This window comes from Phacochoerus africanus, chromosome 11 (genome assembly GCF_016906955.1).
Source record: "Phacochoerus africanus isolate WHEZ1 chromosome 11, ROS_Pafr_v1, whole genome shotgun sequence".
Lineage (NCBI taxonomy): Eukaryota > Metazoa > Chordata > Mammalia > Artiodactyla > Suidae > Phacochoerus > Phacochoerus africanus.
The window spans coordinates 132389733-132417281 of NC_062554.1; the positions used below are offsets into that span (position 1 = coordinate 132389733).

Sequence of the window (27549 nt, forward strand, 5' to 3'; positions counted from 1 at the left end):
GTTTTTGTTGCTGCTCACTCCAGTAACAAGAGATTTAAGGTGTACTAGCCCACAGCCACCCACACGGAGCCCCTGGTGAATTCAAACGACGCACACTGTGCTCTGACCTTGTGATGCTTTCAGAGAAGTGTGGCCTCCACTTTCCTCTTCAAGAAAATTGGTTTCTAAGCTGAAGAGTGACTCGTGTTTCACATCTGTAAACTCCTCGGGGGATTCCTGTGATGTGCTAGGTAGCCCGTGCCCATCTTTTCCTTCTGGGTCAGCAGGTAAGGGCCCCCCTGCAATTTCGAGAAACATTTGATAAAATAATTTACTACTCGCTCTATATAATTACACTGCTGTTGACAAGTAAAATGCAATTCCTTAGCACAGTGCCATCTTTACTTTTAAGCAAATTCAGGTGGAAGGCTTACATTTCAAAATGAAGCCTGATTGTTGATTTAATATATGTAAGGATGTTCGAAACAGCATTAATTATTATCATGTATCATTTACAGTGGAATATTACATGATTAAGCTAATGTGAATCCAGTTACATGAAAAAAGGTCCACGTATATTATTAAAGACAAAAAAGTAGGCGTTCCCACTGTGGCAGTGGGTTAAGGATCTGGCATTGCTGCAGCTGAGATTGCAACTGTGGCTCAGATTCGATCCAAGGAACTTCCAAATACCCCGGGTGTGATCAAAAAAAAAAAAAAAAAGAGGGTGGGGAACAAAAACAAAAAGACAGAGAACGTAAGTTACAGGAATGTATGAGACCATTAGACACATACACACGAATGCATGCACACACGCACAGTCAATCACAGAGTCATAAAAAGTACTTCAGAAGGTTGTATCAAATGTTAAAGTGTTCATCTCAGGGTGACAGATACAGGAACACTACACTAGCCTCTTAAATTTTTACAAAATATACTATTAAAACTAAAAAACAAACTTTCATCTTTAAAAATCTAAAATACGAAAGAAAAATGGAAAACCAACAAAATTAAACCAAAAACCCCCGAAGTCTAAAGCTATGATTTTTTTTCATCCCAGTGCAACTGATGAATTAAAATACTAAGAACGGTGTATAACACCTTAAAGCATAGAAAAAAAAAAATACTTTCTATATTTCAGAAAGGCAAAGCAGCATTTAGATAATAGAATATAAAAAGTCACCAGGGTATAATCAGACAACAGAGTGCTACTCCAATAATAAAAAGAAATAAACCCCTAATACAGGAACCACACTGGATGAGGAGCCAAGAAGCCAGATACAAGAGTGCTTCCCGTACACTTCCACTCACATGAATTGGACAGAACAGGCAAAACTAATCGACAGTGGAAAAAGCAGGTCAGTGCTCGCCTGATGCCAGGCCTGGGAAACCGGCTGTAAAAGCACCAGAAGAGATTTCTGTAGGTGTTGGAAAGGTTCTTCGCTTTGTTCTGGTGCTGGTAATATACACACATTTGTCAAAACTCATCAAATTACATACTTGAGATGGTCACACTTTACTGTATGCAAATCACACCTCAATAAAGTTGATCTAAAGGTAAAAAGTCACTTAAAAGTCTGGGTGTGACATGGTCCTTTAAGCTTTTCAGTCCCAGCGCTTCCCTGGGGTCTCCCTCAGGTATCCCAGCAGCATAGTGGGATCACTTCATGCCCTTCAACACCTTAGACCTAGCCATTCCATTCAACTCTGCTGCTTAAAAAAGTTTTGTATATTGTATCTCTCTTACCTTAAACTTGGTTTCCCTATGGGAGGAACAATAATCTCTTTAAAAAATTTGAGACCATCACAAAAACAGAATTATGTTCCCTTTCCTCTCAATCAGGGGAACTTGAACTAGGATTGATGACGTCCTGGAAATCATAAGCAAAAACGTCATTTCTGCATTTTTCTGGCCAGAGAGCCCTAGGTTTTCATCAGAGTCTCAAAGGTATCACTGAGCCCAGCAGGGTTAAGAATCTCTGCTTTGGGTCCGTGTGTTTTCACCCGGCTCACGCAGGACAGGGTGCCACGTCCACGGGGCCAGCTGTCTGTGGTCCCGGCAAAGAGGAGCCCAGCAAAGACACTCACTCTTGCGCGTGTCTGCAGACTCTGCTGCCGGGTCTTCCTCCGAACTCACGTCGCCATCACCATCTTCAAGATCCATTTCTGCCTCTTCTTCCTCTTCCTCCTCTTCCTCCTCTTCCTCCTCCTCCTCCTCCTTGGAAACACTCTTTAATGTAGCGAGAAGTCTGTGATAACCAGAAACTTGTTCTGGTTCACTCTCCGCTTCACTTTCAGAACTCGAAGAATCTGAACTCTCTGACTAAAAGGAAAGTGGGGATTTTAAAAACAAAATTTATATAGTTCTCGTTGCTATTCCATGACGACCATCAGGCCCACAGTGCAAGAGGCTGAGACTTTTCTAAATAAAAATTAGCTTCTCTGCAAATATGCAATCTTATCTATTCAACCAAGCCTAGCACCAAATTTATTTAAAATAGCTAATCTAGCTATGATTCTAGAAGCTCTTCATCTTTGAATTGCTAATCTTGCACATGGAGAAAGACTAAAAACAGAGCTTAGGTTATCTGTATTAACCTATGTGTCAGATATTTGGCACATTTAAAGGAGCAACAGGAAAAATTACAACACAACAAGAAAATGCAGTAGTTTTTTTCTGCATTTGTGGTAATATGGCCTTTGATGACTTCGCACAGTATTGTATGTTTAGCAAACAAGGCATTCCCTCTTAAGACTCACCAAGAGCCCTCTGCTTAATAGGTCCTAACAAGCTAATCTCTTACGACAACGTCAAACTTTGGGTACTGTATTACTTATCACAATGGCATTTTAACCAACATCTGCATTCAAAGCTAAGCAACATTACCAAAATAAAAGCTTACATCTAAAATCGAAAAGAACGCAAGTGTAGGCAAACTGTACTATTATATAGAACCTTAAAAGTAACAACCCAGAATCAGTTATCATAAAGAAGGCATAAAGCATTACCAGGTGACAAATCTGTGGTTTTGCTTCCTTTCTGGAAACCCTGAGAAGAAACAGGCAATGTTAAACTCTTAACTACTAGTATTCGGCAATTAATAAAAATGTCTAAAGGTAAGACTTTAAGTGAACATGGCAGACATTATAAACACATCATAACTACAGTCACCTAAAAACTCCGTAGGTACTGGGACGGGGATTGTACGAATGTGCCAAATGGAAAATAATCGATAAAAAAAAAAGTTTAACAAGGTCACATGACAAAGAGCAGTCACACAATACCTGGCTCTCATCCAAAAAATGGGAAAACTGTCAAATAAAAGTCTTCGGGGTTCACCACTTCTAGCAAGTCCCTCTCATTGTTGATAAAGCGGCCTAAAGTGGTGGGATGAGCACTAAACTAGGATCATGACTGAGAGTCTGGACACTTACAGAGGAACCCACAACTACCGAGACATCAGTTTCGTCACTGTCACTGAATTGATCGGTGATGACGAAGGTCCCACGCAATCCTTGGAAAGCACGCACACACACAAATTCAGAAAACCTCTAAGAGTACAAAAACCAGCCCCATAAGGAGGCGTGCGGTCTAGCACAGAGTTATCAGCTCAAAAAATAAGTTAGACCCGTGAAGAACCGCATCTCAGGCGGAAGCCGCCAGTCTTCCCAGCCGAGCAAGGCCGGCGCCGGGGCGCGCAGGAAGCGGCGGGAGCTGCCCTGTCCCCGTCCCCGTCCCGGGGACCCGCGGACCGAGCGCCGAAAACCACGCGGGTTCCCAGCGGGAGAAGACGCCGGCTGCCCTGGCCCCAGCCGCGCCCCTCCCACCTGTCGTAGAAGGGATGCTCCTCGCCGAAATCGCGAAGATGCTTCTTCTGCTTCTTAGTCAGAGTGTTGATCAGCTGGCTCTGGCTCCGGCTCCCGCGTTTGCCCATGGCGATCACAAGTTCGCCCCCTTCCAAGGGGCTCGCTTTTCACCTGGAAGTAATCTTGCCAACCGACCCACGCGGGCTCGCCGGCAGCGCTTTACGGCAGAAGCAGCGTGCCATAAAGCAGGCCCGCTTTACGTCGCGCTTGTACGACAGGCGTTAAAACTTCCTGGTTTCCATTCCGCCCCCTGGCGACGCTCTTTGGAAGCACATGTACGCACGCCCATCTTTTCTCTGAGCCCTAGAAGGAAGGCGGACAGGCTTCGGCTTCCCCAGGTGGGTACAAAGGTGCGTGGTGCTTTGCTCGTCACTTTCGGTTGTGAGAATCGGCCTGCGTAAACGTGTAGTAGTGGAGGTGGTTGAATGCAGTGCCTTTATATTATGCCACAATAAAAACGCAACCAGCCGTTAAGGGTGCGGGAGATCTCAAGACTCCTCACAGCAGTTGACAAATAGGTCTTGTTCAAAAGCCTGCTATTTTAAATGAGAAAAGGGATGCTTAGAAAGGGTTACGTGCACACGAGCGAAAAAGGAGCTGGAAACCTAAGTCTGCTACGACCACAGGTTTTTTCCCCTAGGATGTGCCACAGGTGTGGGGAGGCAAGGCTGAGATTCGCGCCCTTCCCCTTCCCCTCATTTTACTGAAGTATCGCAGGGTCCCTGGTAATTCATCTATTCCGACATTTTTCATGGTACTAGAGCAGAACTCCATCCGGAGAGGTAAAGTGATTTCCTAAGTCACCCAGAGAGACGGAGTTAGAGAAAGCAGTAAAGCCCAATCAGGTGTCTCAAGACCGAACTCGAAGCCGGACGGAGCACTTTCAAAGGGGAAGTAACTGGAGCTTCCACTGCGGCCCAGCGGATTAAGGACCTAACATGGTCTCCGTGAGGATGCAGGTTTGATCACTGGCTTCCTTCAGTGGGTTAAAGATTTGCCATGTAGTTCACAGGTGCAGCTCTGATCCGGTCTGTCTGTGGCTGTGGTGGAGGCCGGCAGTTACAGCTCTAATTTGACCCCTAGCCTGGGAACTTCCATGGCAGGTGCAACCCTTAAAAAGAAAAAGAAAGGGCAGGGGTGGGGTGGGGGGTAGTAACTGTTCTATATCTTGATCATGGTGATGGTTACACCTTGTATACAATTACCAAATTTTTTTTTTTTTTGTCATTTCTTGGGCGGCTCCCGCGGCATATGGAGGTTCCCAGGCTAGGGGTCAAATCGAGCTGTAGCCGCTAACGCCACAGCCACAGCAACGTGCAATCCGAGCCGCGTCTGCGACCCACACCACAGCTCACGGCAACGCTGGATCCTTAACCCACTGAGCAAGGCCAGGGATCGAACCCGCAACCTCATGGTTCCTAGTCGGATTCGTTAACCACTGTGCCACGACGGGAACTCCCTATAATTACCAAATTAAGAAAACAGTACGTTTGAAATTGGTACATTTTGGCTGTGGCTAGGCCAGTGGCTGCAGCTCCACCTAGCCTGGGAACCTCCATATGCTGCAGGTTTGGGCCTAAAAAGCAAAATAAAATAAAATAATAAAATAAAACAGGTACATTTTAATGTAAGCAAATAATAACCTCAAGAAACAAAGAGAAAAAAGCAAACACCAACTGGACTTAATACTCCAGAAAGGTGGAGAGTGTGCTGCCCTCCTTAAAGACCGCAGTATCCACACAGAGAGACACTATTGCTGAGAGTAACTTACGGTGTCATGTCCTGTAAAAACAAAGTGCTTCTTCATAGACTGCAGAATTCACTCTAATGTTTAAGGTAGAACAAGAGCTTTCAAAGATAGCGTTCCCTCCCCTTGCTGTTAGAGGAGCGCCTGTGGGAGCATTGGAGCTCTGTCCAATACCACGTCATGCCTCTAGAAGTTACGATAGAACTATTCCAATCCTATTCTTGGTGGTTTTAGTCACCGTCTCCTCCTCCTAATTAGATTCAGGGAGACCGGGGTGGGGTAGGGAGGGGAGGGAGGAAGAATCAAGAAAGTATGCAAACAGCAGGTAGTGCCAGCCGCTGGCCCAGCCAAGGAGCCCTTAAACAAACAGACATCTGTCTTCTGTCTATTTCAAGATAAAAAGTACAGTCACTTATGTCAACAAAAGGCTGTTTGCAAAATGTCATCATATATTTGAAGGCACTCACCACAACATAACCTGGCGGTAATAATAAAGCCATCCTTTTTTTCTGCCCTCCCTCTATTCCAAGTGCCCCAGCTTCCCTCCCCAGAGGCAACCAGCGTCTTGGTATTCTTCCAGAGATCTTCTATGAAAGAGCTATGCTCTTGAGGGCTCGAGGTAACACCTTACTCTCTCCTGGTTTGCACGTCGTTGTCCTGTGGAAAGGTCTAGACTGTTCCCAGGTTTCGGACACAACTGGGCCCTGACTCCACCCACGAGGTCTCCTTCTTGGCACACTGAGCCATGGAGAAGGAGCCCGCCTCTGAAACTGTTTCTATTAGCCTTTGACAATGGAAAAGGGGCCGCTTGTGCAATTTTAACCCGTGCGTGCGTTCAGAATGTAAACCTTTTTGTTCCCGCCTCCAGGGAAAGTTCTTGGTAAAACCCACGCGAAGAAGATGCCTGTGCCAATTAGTAGAGTCCTTAGGAAGATGGTAAGAAGGCAGCATTGTTCTTCCCTTTCTTCTGCCCACACTCAGCCCTTCCTTTTCCCTCCTCCGAGCTTTTCCTTTTCCCTTACCTTCAGGCGCTCAGTATTTTCACGGGGAAAAGCAGTTCAGGAAATAATCTTTTATACTAGTTTGTAAAGAGATGCTGATGTTGCTTTCCCCTGGGTATTTTCCATTCGGGGAGACCCCCTGGGATAATGGTCTCAAGGGGTGGGAGGACGGCTGTCTCTTCGACGAGATTGTCAGACTATTCGGAAGGGTGTTAGGATGTCTTTGTTAAATAACCTTTTCTTTGGAAAATTTCAAGTATACACCAAAGTAGACAAAAGGGTACCAGGCCCCCCACATGCCGATCCCTCAGCATCACCCCAAGGACATCTTGCTTCGTATGTACTCCTGCCCTTTACCCCTGACCCACTTCTGTATTTTATTATTTTGGAGCAAATCCCAGACATCCTATTTCATCTGTAAATAATTTTTAATATCTAAAAGATAAGCATTTTCTTCAACATAACCTCAGTGGCCCTATTTCACCCCAAATAGGTGATACTAATTGTTTAATATCATCATATAACCTGTCAGTGTTCAAATTTCTAATTGCCTTTTAAATGCCATCTTTTTTTTTTTTACACTGTTAGTTTAACGTGTTCTGCTGTTCACTGCATTTCTCCTGAATACATCGTTGGATCTAGAACTTCGATCACACTTCACTGTAGTTGCTGTTTTAGCCTCCATCAGGAGGTGTAGCTCATCTAGTTGCCTTTCATTTTGTGATATTTCCAGTGATTGATAATTAGTGTCTAAATTTATTCATTCATTAGAGGTCACGTTGTTATTCTGTCATAAGGGAAGATATTCTAACACTATCATTTTTTTCTTCACTTACTTGCTGGACTCTTTCTGTGAAGACAGACTTCCTCTAAATTTTGTTTACCCAATGGTACTGTTTGTATAGGAAGGCAGAAGAAATGCTTGATTCTCTCCCTTCAGTTACTAACTTCCAACATAAGGAGTCAATTCAGTAGATCTTCTAATGCTGATTGATCAAGCGTTTTGTTTTGGTTTTTTTTGTTTGTTTGTTTTGTTTTGTTTTTTTGTCTTTTCTGGGGCCGCACCTGCGGCATATGGAGGTTCCCAAATTGGAGCTGTAGCTGCTGGCCTGCGCTAGAGCCACAGCAACACAGGATCCGAGCCACGTCTTCAACCTACACCACAGCTCACGGCAACACCAGATCCTTAACCTACTGAGGGAGGCCAGGGACCGAACCCCCAACCTCATGGTTCCTAGTCGGATTCGTTAACCACTGCGCCACGATGGGAACTCCCAAGAGTTTTTTTTTTTTTTTTTTTTAAGTATAGTATCATTGTGAATTCATGGAGTTATGCACATTTTCATCCCTTGCAAGTATTATGGTGTATGTGGTTTGAAAGAGCTTGTTTGATATATAGCAATGTATTCAAGATGATAAACTACTTTCCAATGCAAAAGACAGAAAGTAAGCAGGACTGAGAGTTCCCGTTGTGTTTCATTGGGTTAAGAACCCAACTAGGATCCATGAGGATTCGAGTTCCATCCCTAGCCTCGCTCAGTGGGTTAAGGATCCTGAGTTGCTGTGAGCTGTGGTGTAGGTCGCAGATGCAGCTCCTATCAGGCGTTGCTGTGGCTGTGGTGTAGGCTGGCAACTGCAACTCTGATTTGACTCCTAGCCTGGGAACTTCCGTATGCCACAGCTGTGGCCCTAAAAAGACCAAAAAAAAAAAAAAAAAAGAAGAAGAAGAACAAGAAAAGAAGAAAGAAATTAAGTAAGCAGGACTCTTAAGATTTTCAGCAGGGCAGGTAAGAAAAGGTGGGGGGAGGGGAGCACAGTTTGAGGACAGAGGTCAGATACTGGAGATGTTTGCGTTTTGAAACTTAAGTGATAACAAGGGCATGTGGGTTCAAAATGTGTTGACAGGGAGCCATACAGTCATCCAAAGGTATGACTCTCTAATGATGAAAGCTCGCCACCTCAGCTACTGACTGGGAAGGTTCTGGTGAAGGCATGTGTGCACTGGTGCATCTGGTTCCTCCCAGAGGCCTTAAATCAGCCAGCCTCCTATGTGTAAGACTAGCTCCTCCACCACATGAAGACACATGTGTCTCTGCACCCCCAAAGCAAGCCAGCTTCTCCCTGAGAGTGCTGGCCGAAATAAGTCTCTTGCTATCCTTATCATGAAATGAGCCTGTATATCTAGTCACTTATGATGGAGCATGATAATGTGAGAAAAAAGAATATATATGTATGTGCAACTGGGTCACCTTGCTGTACAGTAGAAAATTGACAGAACACTGTAAACCAGCTATAATGGAAAAAAATAAAAATCATTAAAAAAAGAAATGAGCCTGTTTATTCACTTAAAAGAATTTTTGTGCTAAACGCCACGTGCCCACATACTAACACCTGAGGCTAGGAGAAAGAGTCACATCCATGCCGACTTCTTCAAGGCATTCTCAGCCTCGTCCAGGTATAGATAAGTATGCAGGCTCTTACGGTGCCCTGCGATAGACACTGGATGCTGAGGAACCAGCAGGGAGGTGTGTGGGGGTGGGGAGAGGGGATCTGCTGCCCTTGAGCATCTGTCACGTCCATCGAACATCAGCACCCAACTCAAAAAAAATTAATCTTGGGTCTAGATCTTGGGCTGCGCGCGTTGCTTCAGCTGGCTTCACGAACAGCGTGTGTGAGTGCTCAAGATGGGCTGTGAGGGATACAGGGCAACAGGAAGGAGAAAGCTGGGTGGTCCTTGGATTCCATGGTGTTTACTGTGGAGGAGGCGACGAGCCCCCTGGGCAGAGTAATTTCGGAAGAGATTGTGTCTGAGAAAAGAAAAGCTTTGCAATGCACTTCAGTGCCCTCTCTGTAACTTAAAAATGGTAAAATATTACACACGGTCCTACCCATTCTATTCATCTGTACCCGTAAGAACTACTCATAGTCCAACCCAGAGCCTGGCATGGTACCCAGAGCCTTTAATAAGTACGCTTCCTCATCAGAGGTTGATTTATACTAGACCTGGCCCAAAACTGCCATATTTTATCAGACTGTCTTCATCTGACTGAGAACAAGCCTAAAATGCTGAGCTGGAGGGGATAAAGTTCGCCCCCATCACTCTCTCTAGTGGGATGTTGGTACAACCACACTGTCTTTCACGTGTTCTGGCCATGTCTCTGCAGGCAAACATTCATTCATCAAACATTTTCTAAACAGTACCTGTGTTCGGGTCATAACGCTGGGCATTAAGGATCTCAAAAGCTTAGACCTCAGGCTTTCCCCTTGAAGACCTCATAGTCTAGTTGGGGAGACAAAGCAGTGAACAAATAAGCGCACTGCCATGGGCTAAATAAACGCTGTCTTGGAAGGATGTGCAGAGGGCTTTTGGAACCGCAAGGATAAACCCATCCTGCTATGGAAGAGAGATGAGGAGTCATGGGAGATACGTGCAGGATGCACTGAGTCAGGGTCTTCTGGGAACTTCCAGGGAGAGTGGGGGAGCAAGAGCGGTGTGGAAAGATGTGTTTGGAGATGTGCCTGTGGTCCATGTTGCTGAGGTTGGGGAGGGGTGGGGGAGAGGGGAAGTTTGGAGAATCAGGCAGGTGAGGCGTCGGTCCTGCCGTGCTGGGAAGTTGAGGCCCAGTCCCCCACAGGAGAGGAGCCATTAAAGGATTTCCAGCAAGGAGGCCATATGAACAGATTACACCTTTAGAGAAGTCACAGTGGTGTCTGTGTGGGTGACAAGGATATGACGTCTTCCTTTCGGACACCTCTCTGCAACGGTCAGTTTGCTATTGATGCTGCCCACAAAGACTTTGGAGACTTTTTCTTTCTTCCTCCCTTTCTTCCTTCCTTCCTTCCTCCCTTTCTCTCGTTTTTTTTCTTTTTAGGGCCGCACCTGCAGCATATGGTAGTTCCCAGGCTAGGGGTCGAATTGGAGCTGCAGCTGCTGGTCACAGCCACAGCCGTAGCAACGCAGGATCCAAGCCACATCTGCAACCTATGCCACAGCTCACGGCAATGCCAGATCCTTAACCCCCTGAGGGAGGCCAGGGATCGAACCTGTGTCCTCATGGATACTAGTTGGGTTCTAAACCTGCTGAACCACAAGAACTCTTTTTCATGTTTTTATCAAATGCTTCCTCCTACTTGTCAACATTTCTTGGAACTAGCATTGCAAGTCTCTCCTGATAGAATCATCGCAAGTGGAGACAGAGGTGAATACAGTTTATGAAGTGCACACCACCAGCGCCACCCAAGCGGGTTCCTGTGTGGGCCTGGAGGCAACCTGAGCGGATGACATGGGCCGGCCTAATGGGTCCCGCACCCCATCGCCGTTAACTGCTCCGCTCTCCCCTTGTTCCCGTGGCTCAGAGCCCCTGTGTCCATCTGCCCAGCCAATGTCACCATCTTCAAGTCACACGTTAAGCTTGAGCTTCCTATCAGACGTCTGAGGGGAGAGGCTCGGGAAGTGGTGAGACACGTGGGCCCATCCGGGGTTCACGGGAAACCCGGTGGGCGTGGTCAGCATGTGACTCAGACTGAATGAGATCCGGTCGTGTAAATATCCCGGCGGAGCCTGAGCCCTGAGCCCTGGGGCTTTGTAAATTTCAGAGGCCACGGGGATGAGGGTGAACCAGCAAGGCGACGGAGAGGGAACAGCCACTTGGGGAGTAGGAAAGCTGGTGCTGTCCCCCATTCACTGACCCATCTTTCTCAGGAAAGGGTGCTGGGACCTCCCTCTGGTGCTGCAGGTTAGGGATCCAGCCATGTCACTGCTGCGGCTCTGGTTGCTGCTGTGGTGGAGGTTCGATCCCTGGCCTGGGAACTTCCACATGCCTTGGGTGTGCCCCCCCCCCCAAAAAAAGACTGAGGGTACTAGACTCTGTTGGGTCTGGATTAAATCTCAGTCGTGTACTAAGTACTAAATGGTTGACACTTCATATATGCCAGTGGGGCTAGTACAAGACCAGGAGGGTATTTGTTGAGTCGTCACTGACTGCACTGCAGCACACTGGGCGTGTGTCGAGTGCTAAGGGAGTTTATGAGAAAGAGTGAAATAAAGGCCCAGGCCTCAGGGAGCTCAGAGTCCAGAGGGAAGGAGCAGTCCTAGAAGCCGATGATTCTCCATGACATCACGAGGTGATGTATTGTTGAATGAAAGTATGAGCCATACACCGAGAGGACAGAGAGGAGGGGGAGTTAGTCCCACCTGCGGTGTCCTGATTTAAATGCGGTGTTTTTCTTTCTCAGTCATCTTTACAGGCCATTTTGCCCATGAAATAAATTCATGACTCTTCTGAGCACCACCAATCAACCTTTGTGACAGTTTATGAGAATGCTTTTTCTTTAGGAGAAGAGAAGTAGGGGGGGGTGGGTTCCCTGGTGGCTCAGCAGGCTAAGGACCCAGCCCCATCACTGCTGTGGCTCAGGTCACTGCTGTGGCTCGGGTTTGCTCCCTGGCCTGGGAACTTCCCCGTGGCATGGATGCAACTAACTAACTAACTAACTAAAAGGGAAAAATCCGCAGGATGTAGACCATGGCCCTACTTTTTAAGAAATGAAGTTCAGAATTATCGTCTTGAATGAAATTCCATCTAGAGTTGCCTCAGCCCAGGTCCACAGCAGCTGCTGTGTTCTCCCACCTTTGACTGTTAGCAGATCACATCACAGGCTTAACCACTGAGCCTGTTACACCAAGCGTGGGAGTCGCCTGTGACCTTAATCTTTTTCCTTAGGTGATGATTTACCTTCCATCTGGGGGAGAGCTTTTCTTCTTCATGTAGTGAAACCCCAAGAATGTCAGCCTTTCTCATATTTAACAACCATGCATTTCTCAGGAAGATTTTCTAGCATCTTCCCGTGCTTTTTATTTCTCCTTGTTTCCCCCTCTGTGCATTTATTCTGGTTAGAACCAAACATTTTATTTATGTATGTATTTATTTATTTATTTATTTATTTATTTATTTATTTTTGCTTTTAGGGCCACACCCGCGGCATGTGTATGTTCCAGGCTAGGGGTGCAATCGGCGCTACGGCTGCCGGCCTACCCCACAGCTCACAGCAACGCCAGATCCTTAACCCACTGAGCGAGGCCAGGGATCGAACTTGTGTCCTGACGGATGCTAGTCGGGTACGTTAGCTGCCCAGCCATGATGGGAACTCCTAGAACCAAACATTTTGGAAATCAGATTTGTAACTAAAGATGTCCCCGTGAACTCTCGCGCTGATCCCACAGAGGCAGACGGCAAAGCCACGTGTGAGCAGACGTTGGGCAGGGCGGAGAATTACCCTCACTCGGCAGCTCACCTCCAGCTCCGCCTGAAGACATGACGGGATTTGGAACCAGATGACTGTCTGGATCGTTGTGTCCTCCAATCCAAAAGTCACTGTAACCGCGGCCCCCTTGATGGCGGGCGGATGACAGCGAAGGTATTTGGGACAAGGCAGGAAAGGAGATGAGGGCAGCTGGCCTGAGTGTTGAGCCTCGTCAGCTTGGATACAAGGAGGACCTTCTATCCAACCACCCAGGAACAGACCCCGGGGGAATAGGTGTCTGTTTTTCAGAAAACAAAAAGACATTAAAAATCATTCAAAGAAAAAAAAAAAAGGCAGGGGATTATGTAGCCCCGATTTTAAAAGGAAGAAAACTCTAGTCCTTTGAGTTCCTGCTGTGGCATAATCGGATTATGGGCGTCTCTGCAGCCCCAGGACACAGGTTTGATCCCCAGCCTGGCACAGTGGGTTAAAGGATCCGGTGAGGCTGCAGCGGCAGCATAGGTTGCAACTGTGGCTAGTAGGATCTGATCCCTGGCCCAGGAACTCTATATGCCGAGGGACGGCCAGAAATGAATAACAAAAACAAAACAAAAAAGGTCTAACACTTTCTTTCAGAAAAGAAAGTTAAGGAGTTCCCTGGTGGCTCAGCAGGTTAAGGATCTGGCATTGTGAATGATGTGGCTTGTGTCACTGCTGTGGTGTGGGTTTGATCCCTGGCCCTGGGAAATTCTCCATGCTGTGGGCATGACCAAAAAAAAAAAAAAAAAAAAAAAAGGGAAAGAAAGAAAAAGAAAGGAAGGAAGGAAGAAAGAGGTTTCAAGTTTTATTTTCTATGAAGGTTTATTTTCTATGAAGCGTATATATGTTATTTGAAGAATAATTATTCTTCAAAGCTGTCCCTGTGCTTCAGCCTTTAACTAAAAAGACAGATTCTTTTTTGGGGGTAGGGGGCAGGCACAGTTCCTGCAGCATGTGGAATTTCCTGGGCCAGGGATTGAACCCAAGTTGTAGTTGCAGCCTGTACCGCAGCTGCAGCAACACCAGATCCTTAACCTGCTGCTCCCCAAGGAACGTCCAAGACTGAATCTCCTTTAATGTAGGAATCCCAAGGACACCGAGTACAATGGACTGAATATTTGTGTCCACCCTCCCTCCTGACAAATTCCTATGTGGAAACTGTGACCCCCAAGGCGATGGTATCTGGAGCTGGCACCAGTGGAAAGGGATTAGATCATGACAGTGGAGCTCTCATAAATCGGATTAGTGCCCGTATAAAAGGGACTCCAGGGAGCAAGATCATCTCCTGCACCATGGGAGGACACAGCAAGAAATGGCCTTCTAAGAACTCAGAAGTGAGTCTTCACCAGGCACCAAACCTTCATGGACTTCCCAGCCTCCGTAGCTCAGAAATAAATGTCTTTTTTTTTTTTTTTGTCTCTTTGCCTTTTCTAGGGCTTCACCTGCTGCATGTGGAGCTTCCCAGGCTAGGGGTCGAATCAGAGCTGTAGCCGCCGGCCTACACCACAGCCATAGCAATTCAGGATCCGAGCCTCGTCTGCAACCTGCACCACATCTCACGGCAACGCCGGATGCTTAACCCACTGAGCAAGGCCAGGGATCAAACCCGCAACCTCATGGTTCCTAGTCAGGTTCGTTAACCACTAAGCCATGACGGGAACTCCAATTGTCCATTGTTTGTAAGCTACCCAGGCTATGGGATTTTGTTCTAGCAGCCAAAACAGACTAAGACACCAGTGAGTAGATTGGCAAGAAGTCTGGTCTTTCCTCTGATTTGGCCAAATCCCTCAGTGATGCTGACTCAGTCCAAAGGGTCAGACCTGGTTATGCCTTATGGTGCAGGACATATCAGTGGCCTTGTCACAACCATCTGTCACTGAGCCTCTCGTTCATCTAGTTCATCTGACAGGTTCTGGTGACTGAATCTCAGAGACTAGATCTGTGATGCTCAGTAGGAGCTGTTACCGTGGCGCTGTCCAAGCCAAAGTTCCTATGAAATTGAACAAACCAGCAAGGGGGGAGGAGAAGGCTCTGCTGCTCCCAGATGAGTGGTGGGGGGGGTGCGCTGCAGGGAGAAGAGCAGGCTGACAGGTCAGGCCCCGAGGTTCTGAGGTCCAAGGCTCTTCTTTTCTCTCATGATTTCCGAAGAGTCTACGGCAGGACCAACATAAAGCTACTGAAGACAGAATTGGGGTGACAGGGATATTTTATAACCTCTAGCTGACGTGCCATCATTAGAGTCTCCTGTCTAAAACTCTCGAAACTTCAGCCAGCTTGGGAGGTCTTGTCCTGCCACAGTAACTACAGAGAACATTTCGGTAAGTTTTGACAATCGCGTTAACAGGCCAGATAAAAATCTTACAGTGGGCATGCCAGGAGCCCCAGAGCTGGCTGCTGAGTGCCCTGGGGACCCAGAGGGAGGCAGACGTGCTTCTCTGGCCTGTCACAGACATTCGCTTGGCACAAGCCAGTGAGTAATGCTGACGCTCCCCGCCGTGCGCCACCTTCAGGGAAGGAAACAGAGTGGATCTTCCTGTGCAGGAGCTGCTCACCCCCTGGGGAAAGCAGAACGATGCACTCCTGGAAAGAAATCATGAGGACAGCAGACCTCTGGAGGGGGCCTCTGGGCGTGAACTTTAGCTGCCCTTGTTACCCGTGGGACCGGCTTCCTTCGGGGAAAATGCAAACACACCTCCCGCCAGGCGCTCTGCACCACGACAGCCCGATTCTTGGAATCGAGGACGAGTTTGCTGCTAGTGGTCAGGGCATTTGGGTTGACAGGTGAGAGGGCAGCAGCTGGCATCTCTTCCGTCTGGGCTGGAGCTCGGGTCGCCAGCCCCAGCTTTGAATGTTCATCAGGAGTTTTCCACCTAGGAAAAAGGGCACAGACAGGTACCTTCCAGCAGAGGGTGGCCACTGTGCCCGGAGAGCTGGGAGCCTTGCTGTGGTGAAAGTCATCTGGACAAGCGGAAAAAAAAAAAACAAAACAGAACAAGGGGAGTTCCCGTCGTGGAGCAGTGGTTAACGAATCCGACTAGGAACCATGAGGTTGCAGGTTCGATCCCTGCCCTTGCTCAGTGGGTTAAGGATCTGGCGTTGCCGTGAGCTGTGGTGTAGGTTGCAGATGCTGCTCAGATCCCACGTTACTGTGGCTCTGACATAGGCCGGCGGCTGCAGCTCCGATTGGACCCCTAGCCTGGGAACCTCCATATGCCACGGGAGCGGCCCAAGAAATGCAAAAAGACAAACAACCAAACAAACAAAAAACACCAAATCTAAGTCACGGCTGGGCTGCCAGGGACGTCTACCCTGGTGTTAGATTCGGAGAAGCTGCCCATGTCCTGGCAGGAGGAGGTAGGTGTTTCCTATAAGAAGGGAAGTCTCCCAGTTTCCTATGGCGCTACAAGCAAAATGGCTTTTAATTGTGTTAATTACAACAACAGAGCGCTTCTCAGGAGCTTTTCATCTTCAAAGGGACTCCAGGAGAGAGCCTTACCGGTTGACATGAAAGCCTTGGGAGTTTCAGAATTGAAGTCCAAAGTCAGAGGGCCCCTCACCATGTGGGAAAGGCAATGCCCCAGGAATTCTCCTGCTTCAGAGTGGGGAGCAGGTCAGGGAAACGGTGTGTGTGTGTGTCCAGAAACTGGGGCTTGCCTCCCTGCAGTTGGAGAGGCAGGGGGATGCAGTGTTGGCTTCAGTCTAGTTCTCCCCAGCCCTGCCCCCTGTACTGGGGTTGCCCGATAAATACAGGACACACAGTTAAATCTGAATTTCAGATAAGCAGAAAGTGTGTGGATGCACTACTCAATTGTTTGTTGCCTACACACAGGTGTGCAGGTGCGCGCACACACACAGCCCCATGAGCCATCAGAGGCTGGGCTTCCTACCAATAGGCTCCTACTGAGAGCTCAGCAAGTTGGGGCGTGTTCCCCCAGGGCCATAGGGAACCAGCACTCTCCAGACCTGCCCAGACCCAGCCTCTCTCCCCCCCTCCTGTGGGAATGCGAGAGAGTCCCCCGTCAGCTCTCCAGGGCGGGGACTCGGCCGGGCTGCTGGGCAGGCAGGCCAGCCTTCCCAACTCCTATGTCTGCCTTGGATTTGAGGGTGACAGCCTCAGGGATGGCATGTCTTAAGCTCCCCTTCCTTCCCCTCCTGTCTTCCTTTCTTTACACCCTGAGAGCCACCCCACCACCCTGGAGCTTCAGGGAGAAGCCCGGGCCACCCACCCGCCCCCATCCCCCTGAACTGCTGGAATAGAAACTCCTCCGTGACAAAAAAACAGAGGGAAGTGGTCACTGGGCTGAGAGGAGCTCCCTGCCTGGGCAGAGGAATCCAGGCCGCCAGGGCGAGTCTGGGCCTGAGCTAGAAATGCCGCCGGTTTCCCAGGCTGGGCAGGAAGAGGAGACAAGCTGCCACTTGCCAGGCGCAGAATAGCAACTGGGAGGTGGCCATGCCGGCTCCAGCTCCGAAACAGCGAAACTCTCAGGGCCTCCAGACATTGACGCCCTCAGACAGAGATTCCCAGGACCCCAAAGCTCCAGATCCAGCCCCTGGGCTCAGTTGGTCAGGGTCAAGGACAGAGTGCATTGCCTTCTGCACGCCCCCAGGACAGACAGATGGTCACACACATTCACATACTTCAGGCCTGCGGGCAAGATCAACATTCCAAGGCTGGGTTCCCTGCATGACGGAAAGGGCACAGAGTCAGGCAGATCAGCCAGGCCAGCTGCCTACTCACCATTTACCAGCTGAGTGACCTTGGATAAGACTTTCTAAAAAATTAAATTGAAAAAAAATCCCCTGAAGATTTTGAAAATAAATCCATTTAAGGACAATGGATGTGTGTGGGATGAATTGGCTGACCTGCGATGCCAGCACAGGGGGCGCCGGTACAGAAGGCAGAGTGTTGAGCCACAACTGCTCCTTGAAATACGAGGTTCGGGAAAAAGTCCAGAAATTGGTCAACTACTCTTAGAATCGTATGGCAGAAGAACAACTATCCCCTGTGAATCGTAGGAGTTGGTACAAACATGCAAGTGTTTCCTTCCTTTCTAGTCCTTTCTTAATAAGTTAAAAGTATGTGAGTATATGAATAAAACATGACCATTCATGGGCATCATTCAAATCATAACCTGCCATTTGGGAGTGTGTTGAGCACTGAACAATAGATGTTTCTTGACTGACTAACAAACCTACTGTCTGATTTGAGGAAGGGAGGAAGGAAGGAAGCATTGAATTTATGTCGTCAGTAGATCTTAGCACAAATCCTGACTTTTATTTATGTTGTGTTATGTTATGTTATGTTATTTTGCTTTTTAGGGCTGCACCTGTGGCATATGGAATTTCCCAGGCTAGGGGTCGAACTGGAGTTGCAGCTGCCAGCCTACATCACAGCCACAGCAACTCGGATCCGAGCTGCATCAGTGACCTGCACTCAGCCCATGGCAACACCAGATCCTTAACCCACTGATCAAGGCCAGGGATCAAACCTGCATCCTCGTGGGTACTAGTTGGGTTCATAACTTGATGAGCTGCAACAGGAACTCCCCTGACTCTTATCTGAGAAACGGCAAACACTGATATTCTATTTCCCCAAATCCCCTTTCCCTGGCTCTACTATTTTCCCACCTCCTTTCATTTCTACTACTTATGCGGCAGCCATGCCCTGCTCTGCTGATAATGTTTGTAAATGGTGAACTAGAGCAGAAAACGCTTTGAAGCTACCTGGTATCCCTAGGGATTTAATCAGCTAGGCCCCTGGCCTGCAAGATCTGATGGGTCCTTCTTTGGACTTGAAAGTTCCAGGAGAAACCGCCACTTCTAGCAGCTCAACGTTTTACAGGTGTCACTGTGCTGGGGAGGAACAGGTGGTGAGTGGGGCACCTCTTCCCTGATTCCTAGGTCTGAACAAGATAAGAAAGAGAAAACAGTCCCGGCGTGTGGGATCAGAAGCTTCCCAGGGGAGTTAAAATCAGGTAGGTGAGCCCCACACAGGGCCTTGGGGCTGTCCGTAGGGTGTGGATAGCAGACAGGAGGTCGTGTGAGGGGCTAATGAAGGCCCTTCTTTACTTGTCTACTCTTATTCCATCTTAGTCCATCTCTCTTGCAAGACATTTTGTCTATTTCCAAGTTCAGAGATTTGAACTTGAACCTGAGTATGGCCATTTCCCAATGTCATCTATTATTCTCTGTGAACCTCAGTTTCCTCAAGAGTAACATAGGAATGCTAATAACTAACCCACACATATTCATTTGGCAAACGTGTCTACGGTGTGCCAGGCCTTGTAGCGAGTGCTGAGAACACAGTGGAAAGAAGAGAAATTCGCTGTCCTCCTGGAGCTTATTTTCATTCTAGGCAGAAGCCCCCAAAGGGCAATTCCTATGGGAGGTTTTATATGGCTCATGCAACTAAAACTAAAACAAACTTGTTGCAAACATATAAAAAGTTGGAAGATTTTTACATAAAAATCTAGAATTCCTAGTGGCAAAACTGGGCCTGTTTCTGCACAGCAGCCATCAGCCTGCTGACTGCTTCCTTTCAAAGGAGAGCATGCTCCCCAGGTAGCCTCAGCATTCCCAGACACTCTTACCCTGCTCGAACCTAAACAGTATTTTTGTGTATTTGTTTGTTCACCTAAAACCCTTCAATGCTCCCTCACTTCCTCCTCAAATAGGAGAAAGTCCAGCTTTTTTTTTTTTTTTTGTCTTTTTAGGGCCACACCTGTGGCATATGGGGGTTCCCAGGCTAGGGGTTAAATCGGAGCTGTAGCTGCTGGCCTACACCACAGCCACAGCAATTCCAGACCCTCAACCCACTGAGCAAGGCCAGGGATTGAACCTGTGTCCTTATGGATGCTAATCAGATTCATTTCCGCGAGCCAGGATGGGAACTCCAAGAAAGTCCAGCTGAATATAACATTCAGGGCCTTCCGGATCTGTCTCCTGCCTAATTCATCCTATAAATTCTACCCTCCAGGAAACTAGTTTCCCGCCCACCCCATGTGGCACCTATGAACACTTGCAATGCTAGTCTCTTTACCCAAAATGACTTTTCGTTCTGTTTTTCTATCCAGATAATTGATATTGACCTTTAAAGCTCATCTTAAACACCTTCCTCCCGCATTGTGCAGATTTCCTGTAAAGAAATGCCCAGCCTATGCTCCACATAGGCTGGAGACCCTCAGAGCGGCAAATGCTTCACTAGAGACCAAAGGGACCACTTGGGATTGTTCTCCATCTTATTGTGACTCAGTGACAACTTGTAAAGAACCTCAGCTTTCCCTACAAATGGGGACAAACTATCAACATTAAGTGAAATAATGTCGAAGTGCATGGAGAACAGACCTGTGTTTGCCAAGGGGGTAGGGAGGGAATGTCGCGGATGGACTGGGACTCTGGGGTCAGAGGAAGCAAGCAATTAGGTTTAGCATGGATGGACGATAAGGTCCGACTAGAGAGCACAGGGAACTAGATCCCATCTCCTGGGACAGACCGTGATGGAAAATGGTACTTTTAAAAAAGAATGTGTATATGTGTGTATGTACATGCGTACGTATGCATATATATGACTGAATCACTTTGCTGTACAAATTGGCACAACACTAAATCAACTGTACTTTAGTAAAAAATTGAAAAATCATGAAAAATAAAAGACGACTAAAAAAAGCAGTGAAATTAGACAATACTTTTAAAAAGCTATTTGAATGGAATTATTGGTGCTGGATAAGTATCTGCTATTATTCCAGTTATTATTTCAAGTGGCGGCACTCCATCAAGATGATAGGTTAGCAGCTGCCCCGTGTGTTCAGGGATGAGGAGTCTTTTAGGGATGCTGGGTAGTGGAATAGTAAGAGGGGTGATTAGACAGAGAGTTGAGGACCAGCAAGGAGCCTTCCAACTCGTCTCCCTGCTTGGCCCTTTTCCCCCTTCTCGCCATACTTCTTGTTTTTTCTTTTTATGGCTACACCTGTGGCATATGGAAGTTCCCAGGCTAAGGGTCAAATCAGAACTGCAGCTGCCGGCCTACACCACAGCCACAGCCATGGCAACACCAGAGCTGAGCCACATCTGCGATCTACACTGAAGCTTGCGGCAACGCTGGATCCTTAACCCCTGAGTGAGGCCAGGGATTGAACTCGCATCCTCACAGATCCTATGTCAGGTTCTTAACCCGCTGAACTCTCACAGAATGTTTTTGAAATCACAGTAGGAGAGTTAACCTCTCAGGGCTCGCAAAAGGCTATAGGATAGCTTCGGGTGGGGGTGGAAGCTGGGGGGCAGGACCATCACGAGAGCAGAAGGATACCCACGTGGAAGTTTAAACAGCGGGCTTCAGGAGGAATAGAAGACCATGCTAGGAGGCAGTAAGTTCCTGAGGGCAGGGATCTTGTCTGGCATATAGGAGGCGCTGAATAAATATTTCTGGAAGGATGAGTGAAGGAATGATGCTTGGGTCTCGTGTGGGATGTGGACCCAGGGCTCTGGTTTGGTTCCTCCTTAGAGAAGATCTGAACCTTTTCTGCTCTTGATTCTGATGCGCTCCCGGCCAGGGGTTTCAGGCCATCAACCCTGAACCTTCATATCTGCACGTACACCTTCCCTTCCTTCCTGGGCTGGGCTAACCCTCCATGGCACTTAGTCAGCTTGTAGGCCTCGCATCCCAGACAAATGGGGATTCAGGCCGTGGGGACAGAGGTGAGGGTCAGGCGATAGATGCCTAGGGACGGGGTCCAGCTTGGATGAGCTTTTTGAATGCTGTTCAGCTAGCGGGTGAAGGGGTGTGGAGAACTCAGCATGGAAACTAGAGGCCAGTCCAGAGCCCTCAGAGGCATGGCCGTCCCCGTGGACACCATCTTTACCTCCTGCGGAGCCACCGGTTACTGAATAGGAGCCTAATCCAGGCCGAGGCTTGGTGTGCGGCCCAGGTGACGAGAAAGGGCCCACAGTGGGGGATGGAGGTGGAGGTGGGGCTGGTGCTTGGTCAAAGAATCCCTCGTTTGTGCCCTCCCTTGTCTGTCCTTAGGTCAGCAACATCTGCTCAGAGGAATTCTTCACCAGGCGCTGAGGCCGCTGCTTGGAACTTGCCCTGGATCCCATCAAGAGAAATGAGGCATGTCATATCCTCGCTGCCCCAGGAATAAATACACAGCACCTCACTTCTGTTTCCTTCAGGTCTTTAGGACGTGAATGCCCGGTGCCCAGAACTGTGCCAGATCTTTGTGTAAAGGGGCCGGGAGAGTGCTGCCGTGGAGAAAAAAAGAACATTTTCAGCTTTACTCGCTTGCTTTACGTATTTCATTTCATCCTTTGGTCAGTCCCGAGAAATAGGGAGTGTCCTCATGCATGAGATGGGCACGCGAAGCCCAGCCAGCTCACAGAGCTAGGAACTCAGAGAGGGGACACTTGGGACAAGTTTGGACTAATTCCAAAGCATGGGTTGTTTTTCTGAGGACATCAGTGCTGCCTCTAGAATTTGCTCAAAGAACTCGGAACTGTTAGAATGAGAAGGTGATTGTGGAATTTGTTCAGCTCTTTCAGATGAACGAGCTCAGGCTCAGACAGTGACAGTGACAAGTTCCGCTATCACTGAATACCAAAGAACACCCTGACACCCAGCTCTCTCCTGACTCCCCAGCACCTCTTCTTTAAAAAAAACAGGGAGTTCCCTGATGGCCTATTGGGTTAAGGATCCAGTGCTGTCACTGCTGTGGCAAGGGTTTTGATCCCTGGCCTGGGAACTTCCACATGCGAAGGGCATGGCCCTGTTTCCCCCCCCCCCCCCCCAGGTCATGATAATATTTTTCTTTCTTTCTTTTTTCTTTTTTTGTCTTTTTGCCTTTTCTAGGGCCACTCCTGCGGCATATGGAGGTTCCCAAGCTAGGGGTCTAATCAGAGCTGTAGCTGCAGGCCTACACCACAGCCACAGCAATGCCAGATCCTTAATCCACTGAGCAAGGGCAGGGATAGAATCCACAACCTCATGGATTCCTCGTTGGATTCGTTAACCACTGAGCCACGACGGGAACTCCTATGATAATATTTTTCTTAAATAGTATGCATATCTGCTTTGAAAACCAAATAGTACTAAAGGCTTTTTGTTTTGTTTCGTTTTGATTTATTTTATGGCCGCAGCACAGTATATGGAAGTTTCCAGGCCAGGGATCAAATCCAAACCACAGCTGCAACCTGCGCTGTAGCTACAGCAACACGGGATCCTTTAACCCACTGCATCAGGCTGGGGATCGAACCTGTGTCTCCGCAGCAGCCTGGAGCCACTGCAGCCAGATTCTTAGTCCCCTGTACCATAGCACGAGCTCCAGTATTGAAAGCTTTGTAATCAAAACATAAGCCCTCCCCACTCCTTATTTGTGTTGAAATAATATTTCATCTCCTCATATTGTCTGTTGAAATCTCTCATCTCTTCTTATCTCCCTGCCCGTATGCTTTTGTCCTTTCTTAACCTTGCGTGTTAATATCTTTTTTCCCCTTCATTGTCATTTTACTGGGGGGAGAGAAGAGACAAAACACATTTGGTCAATCGCTCTCATTGAACACAAGTCCAGTTTCTCCCCACGCTGCTCCCCAAAGATTCTGTTTCCCCAGATAAGTCATTTTTCTGAAGTCAACACATTGTGCGGGGCTCGTGGAGCTCACCCTGCACCCAGCCGTGTGCCGGGGGCTCCCGGCTTATAAGAGATCCCCTCTGGCCTGTGCCTGGCTGCCCTCAAGGACTGGCTAGGGCCTGAAGAGAATGATTTCCAGGAGGACACAAAGGGCAGATGACAGCAGTGACGAGCCCTCCCATCCGGACAGCCCCGTCCCATTTCAGAGCGCTTTCATGCCCGCGGTCTCATTTCACAGCTGCAGATGGTCGCAGGCTAGGCTGTCCGACCATGAAGTCAAATCAGGGCACTGCTCTGTCCCAACAGGGCAATGTATTTGAAATCAGGATGATGACCCCACAGCAGCAAAGGCAACAACCAGTATGCATCACAATTCAGACTGTCCAAGTTCCTGTCGTGGTTCCTCCAGTTAAGGACCCAACATTGTCTTTATGAGGATGTGGGTTCGATCCCTGATCTCCCTCAGTGGGTTAGGGATCTGGCATTGCTGCAAGCTGCAGTGTAGGTCGCAGATGTGACTCTGATCTGGTGTTGCCATGGCTGTGGCATGGGCTGCAGCTGCGGCTCTGATTGGACCCCTGGCCTGAGAACTTCCATATGCCATAGGTACAACCATAAAAAGAAAAAAAAAATTTAGACTGTGGTTAAGGCAGCGTGTTAGGCTCATCTGCAGTCCTAGTACCTTGAAACACTTGATGGATCCAGAGATAAAGCAGAGCGCAGGAGGGACCAGGGGTTGCCCTGATGAGCGCCGGAATGGTCTTCCAGAGGCTGGCTGGGGTCTGAGTTCCTCTGACAAAGCACAGAACTGAATTGTTTAGCTTGACGTCCCCACCCTTCTTTAGCAGCCCCTCCGACATGCAGCCCCTTCTCAGAGGTTATGTGCTGTCACTGGTAACAGGGGCACTAAACTCTCCACAGTATCAAGCCATGGGCAAGGTTCCAGCTGCCATGCCCTCTACTCTGCCAGAAAGAGAGCGGGATTTATTGTTATGTGACCCAAATGTGTCTGATACTAGAGGCTAAAGCCTCAGGGTGGTGAGAGGGACCCCTCCTCACCAAGTCAGTGGCCACAGAACCAGAGAGGGAATTCCCTGATGCCCCGTGGTTGTGAATCAGGGCTCCTGTGCTGAAACCTACATCCCACTGCCTGAAACTTGGACTCACAAGTGAGTCAGCAATGCCCCACCTGAGCGAAACACTGGGAATTATTGCAGGCTCAAGCCGCACTGGGGATGTCTGCATCCCGAGACAGCTCTTTTGAGAACACAGAACTAATTCCTTTGGAGCCACTGCAGGGGCTCACAGGATGATGTTCTTAGTTCTCAGACCAAGCTGATGAGGTGTGTCTCAAAACATCAGGGTGGCCTGGTGCCAGCTCTCCTCATTTGAAGAGGCGGGGAGTTTCTCTTGTTGTTTAACCCTAATTCCTCCCACTTTATCCTCTCTCGTTGATTCTTCAGGAGAGTGGCTGGCGAGTTGGGACTTTGTTCACCATAGTGTCGGAAGTGTCTCCATACATGGGTGACTTAAAAAAAAGAATGACAACCAGAGTGGCACAGTCAGAAGAGACTCTGGCTGGGGCGCTGAACGGGGTCCAAAGTGGCAAGAGCCCTGGGCTTGGGTTCTAGCCTTGGCTTTGTGGCTAATTTGCTATGTGACCCTGAGCAAATTATTTGACCTCCCTGAGCTTCAGTTTTCTCACCTTTAAAAAAGAGGTATTTGGATTTGAGGTTGCAAACTCATATGCCTACAGGATCAGGCAGTTAAAGTGAATGAGTGAATCCAAGAGGGTGGGGTTGTCCTGTTGAGCGCAGACCCCCTCTCAATGGGCAGCTGTGGCCTGATGGAACTGCTGACCCAGACTGTTCAGAGCGTTTGACTCTTCAAGGGAATCTGGATGTTTATGTGGAATCTACTGGTGTGTCAAAAACTGTGTGGGTTAAACAAACATCTCTAAGCCAGTTTCACCCCAGACTAGAGGATTTGAAGGGCTCTTGCATCTCAGATTTTCTGGTTCTAACATATATGTCTTCCAAAGAAGATGCTTAAGAAATCACTTTAGTTATGGGGATTTCAGCTAGTGCAAAAGTGAATGTGTGGGGGCTCATACATGAATGCCGTTGGGTCTTCGGCTCCTCTCCAGTGACACTCTCCTGATGGTCTCCCCGCCCCCCGCCACCTCATATACACCTGCAGTGGATGGATGGTTCGCTTGGTCTCAGGAGCCCAGCCCTGGGCCAGATGGAAGATGCTGCTTGTCCGATGAGCTCATCAGCAGCAATAGGCTGGCTGTGCTGATGGGACAGCTTGTCCCTTCCCCTCTGTGAATTGCAGGGAAGAGTGGCCATAAGCAGTGGCTGAGACAGAGGCTGGTGGGTCAGGCTCTGGGCCTGGCTGCCTGCTCAGGTCTTTGCTGGCTATGTCCCTAAGCTGAACTGGGACGAGGAATCAAATCCACATGGTTACCAATCCGGAGTTTTCCAACCCATTTACATTCGTTTGCAAGGGCTACTGGAACAAAGGAGCACACAGACCGGGTGGTTTAAACAATAGAAATTTACTGTCTCACAGTTCTGGAGGCTAGAAGTCCAAAATCAAGATATCTGTAAGGCTGGTTCCTTTTGAGGACTTATAGGGCCCATCCCAATGACCTCGTTTTAACTTGATTACCTCTGAAAAGTCTCTCTCTCCAAGATCACATTTCGAGATACTGGGGGTTACAGGACTTCAGCATCTGAATGGGGGAGAAGGGAACGATTCAGTCTATAGCATTACTCCCTTACGGCCTCTCACTCATTGCTTTCAACTCCAAAACCTAAGCACCTCGCCTATACCCCTTCTCACCTGCGACAGGTCACTGCTTAACAGCATCTTGCTCTATATGGACTGGGGTTCACTTCAGGGGGAAATGTAAGGGAACTTTCTTTACTTCTTTTCTTTTTTCTTTCTTTCTCTCTCTCTCTCTCTCTTTTTTTTTTTTTTGTCTTTTTACCATTTCCAGGGCCACTCTCGCATTATATGGGGGTTCCCAGGCTAGGGTCGAATGGGCGCTGTAGCCACTGGCCTACGTCAGAGCCACAGCAACACCCACAGCTCACGGCAACGTCAGATCTCCAACCCACTGGGCAAGGCCGGGGATCGAACCCGCTACCTCATGGTTCCCTGTCGGATTCGTTAACCACTGCACCAAGACAGGAACTCCAGTGAGGGAGCTTTCATCAAGCACCCCTTAGGGGACATAGCTTGAACTTCCAGTAATTAGTAGGAGATGTCATTTTATTTTATTTTTTTGAGGTACTCTTTATATAGTAGTTTTTATTATTACACTGATAAAAATTGTGAGCATTTATACTGCACTCAGGAAATGCCAAGTATTGTTCCAAGCGGTTTATATGAAATAATTGTTTGAATGCCCTTCGAGGTGGGTACTGTTATTTACCTCATTCTACGGATAAGAAATTGAGGCCCAGAGAGCTTAAAAAACTTCCCCAAGGCCGTGGTAACTGATGAATTCGGGTTTGAACCGCAGGAGTTGGCTCCAAAGGCCATGCTTTTAATCATTACCAGACAGTGTTTGGAAAAGGCAGGACTATTTTTCTCATTGACTGGATGAGGAAACTGAAACCCAGGGTCACAGGAGTAAGAGGCAATGTAGAGGCAGAATTCCCTCGGCGCTTTCCTCAAAGGCAGCAAGAATCTTGAGTGTCTTCTCCGCACCTACTCCGCACACAGGCCGACCGCGCATCTCTCTAAACTCTTCCTTGTGGTTATAACTGTCTCTGTTACTGCAGAGTGATTATGGGGCGTGGAGGAGGGGAGGCACTTTCTCGACTTAGATCGGACCTTCCGGTCGCTTCCACTTCACAAGACCACCGGCCCCAAGGGTCAGGTCTAGATCTGAGCCGGGGATTTTCTCAGCGCGGGTTAGAAGCGGGGGAGGGCGGTGGGGAAGGGGCTGGGCGGGCCTGGGTGGCCCAGGAACACCTCGTATCATATTTCTCGCAACCCGCCAATCGGGAGCGCAGGGGGGCGTGACCACGCCCGGGAGGCG

General features: G+C 48.3%; 1 protein-coding gene and 1 long non-coding RNA gene across 2 annotated transcripts in view; one reads left to right on the forward strand and one right to left on the reverse strand.

Moving 5' to 3' along the window:
* UTP25 (UTP25 small subunit processome component) overlaps positions 1-4025 on the reverse strand; it is a 26363-nt gene extending 22338 nt beyond the window's left edge. The window contains exons 1-4 of the mRNA XM_047752185.1: positions 3808-4025; positions 2989-3028; positions 2068-2302; positions 108-278 (exon numbers count right to left, since the gene is read on the reverse strand). Coding sequence (XP_047608141.1) covers positions 108-278; positions 2068-2302; positions 2989-3028; positions 3808-3914 — 553 coding nt within the window. The 5' untranslated portion in view covers positions 3915-4025. The remainder of the gene's footprint in view (positions 1-107; positions 279-2067; positions 2303-2988; positions 3029-3807) is intronic.
* Positions 3927-7644, forward strand: LOC125110709 (uncharacterized). The gene is made up of 3 exons (XR_007130696.1): positions 3927-4805; positions 6462-6529; positions 7183-7644. It is a non-coding gene; the product is annotated as an uncharacterized LOC125110709 (long non-coding RNA).
* Positions 7645-27549: the final 19905 nt, after the last annotated feature.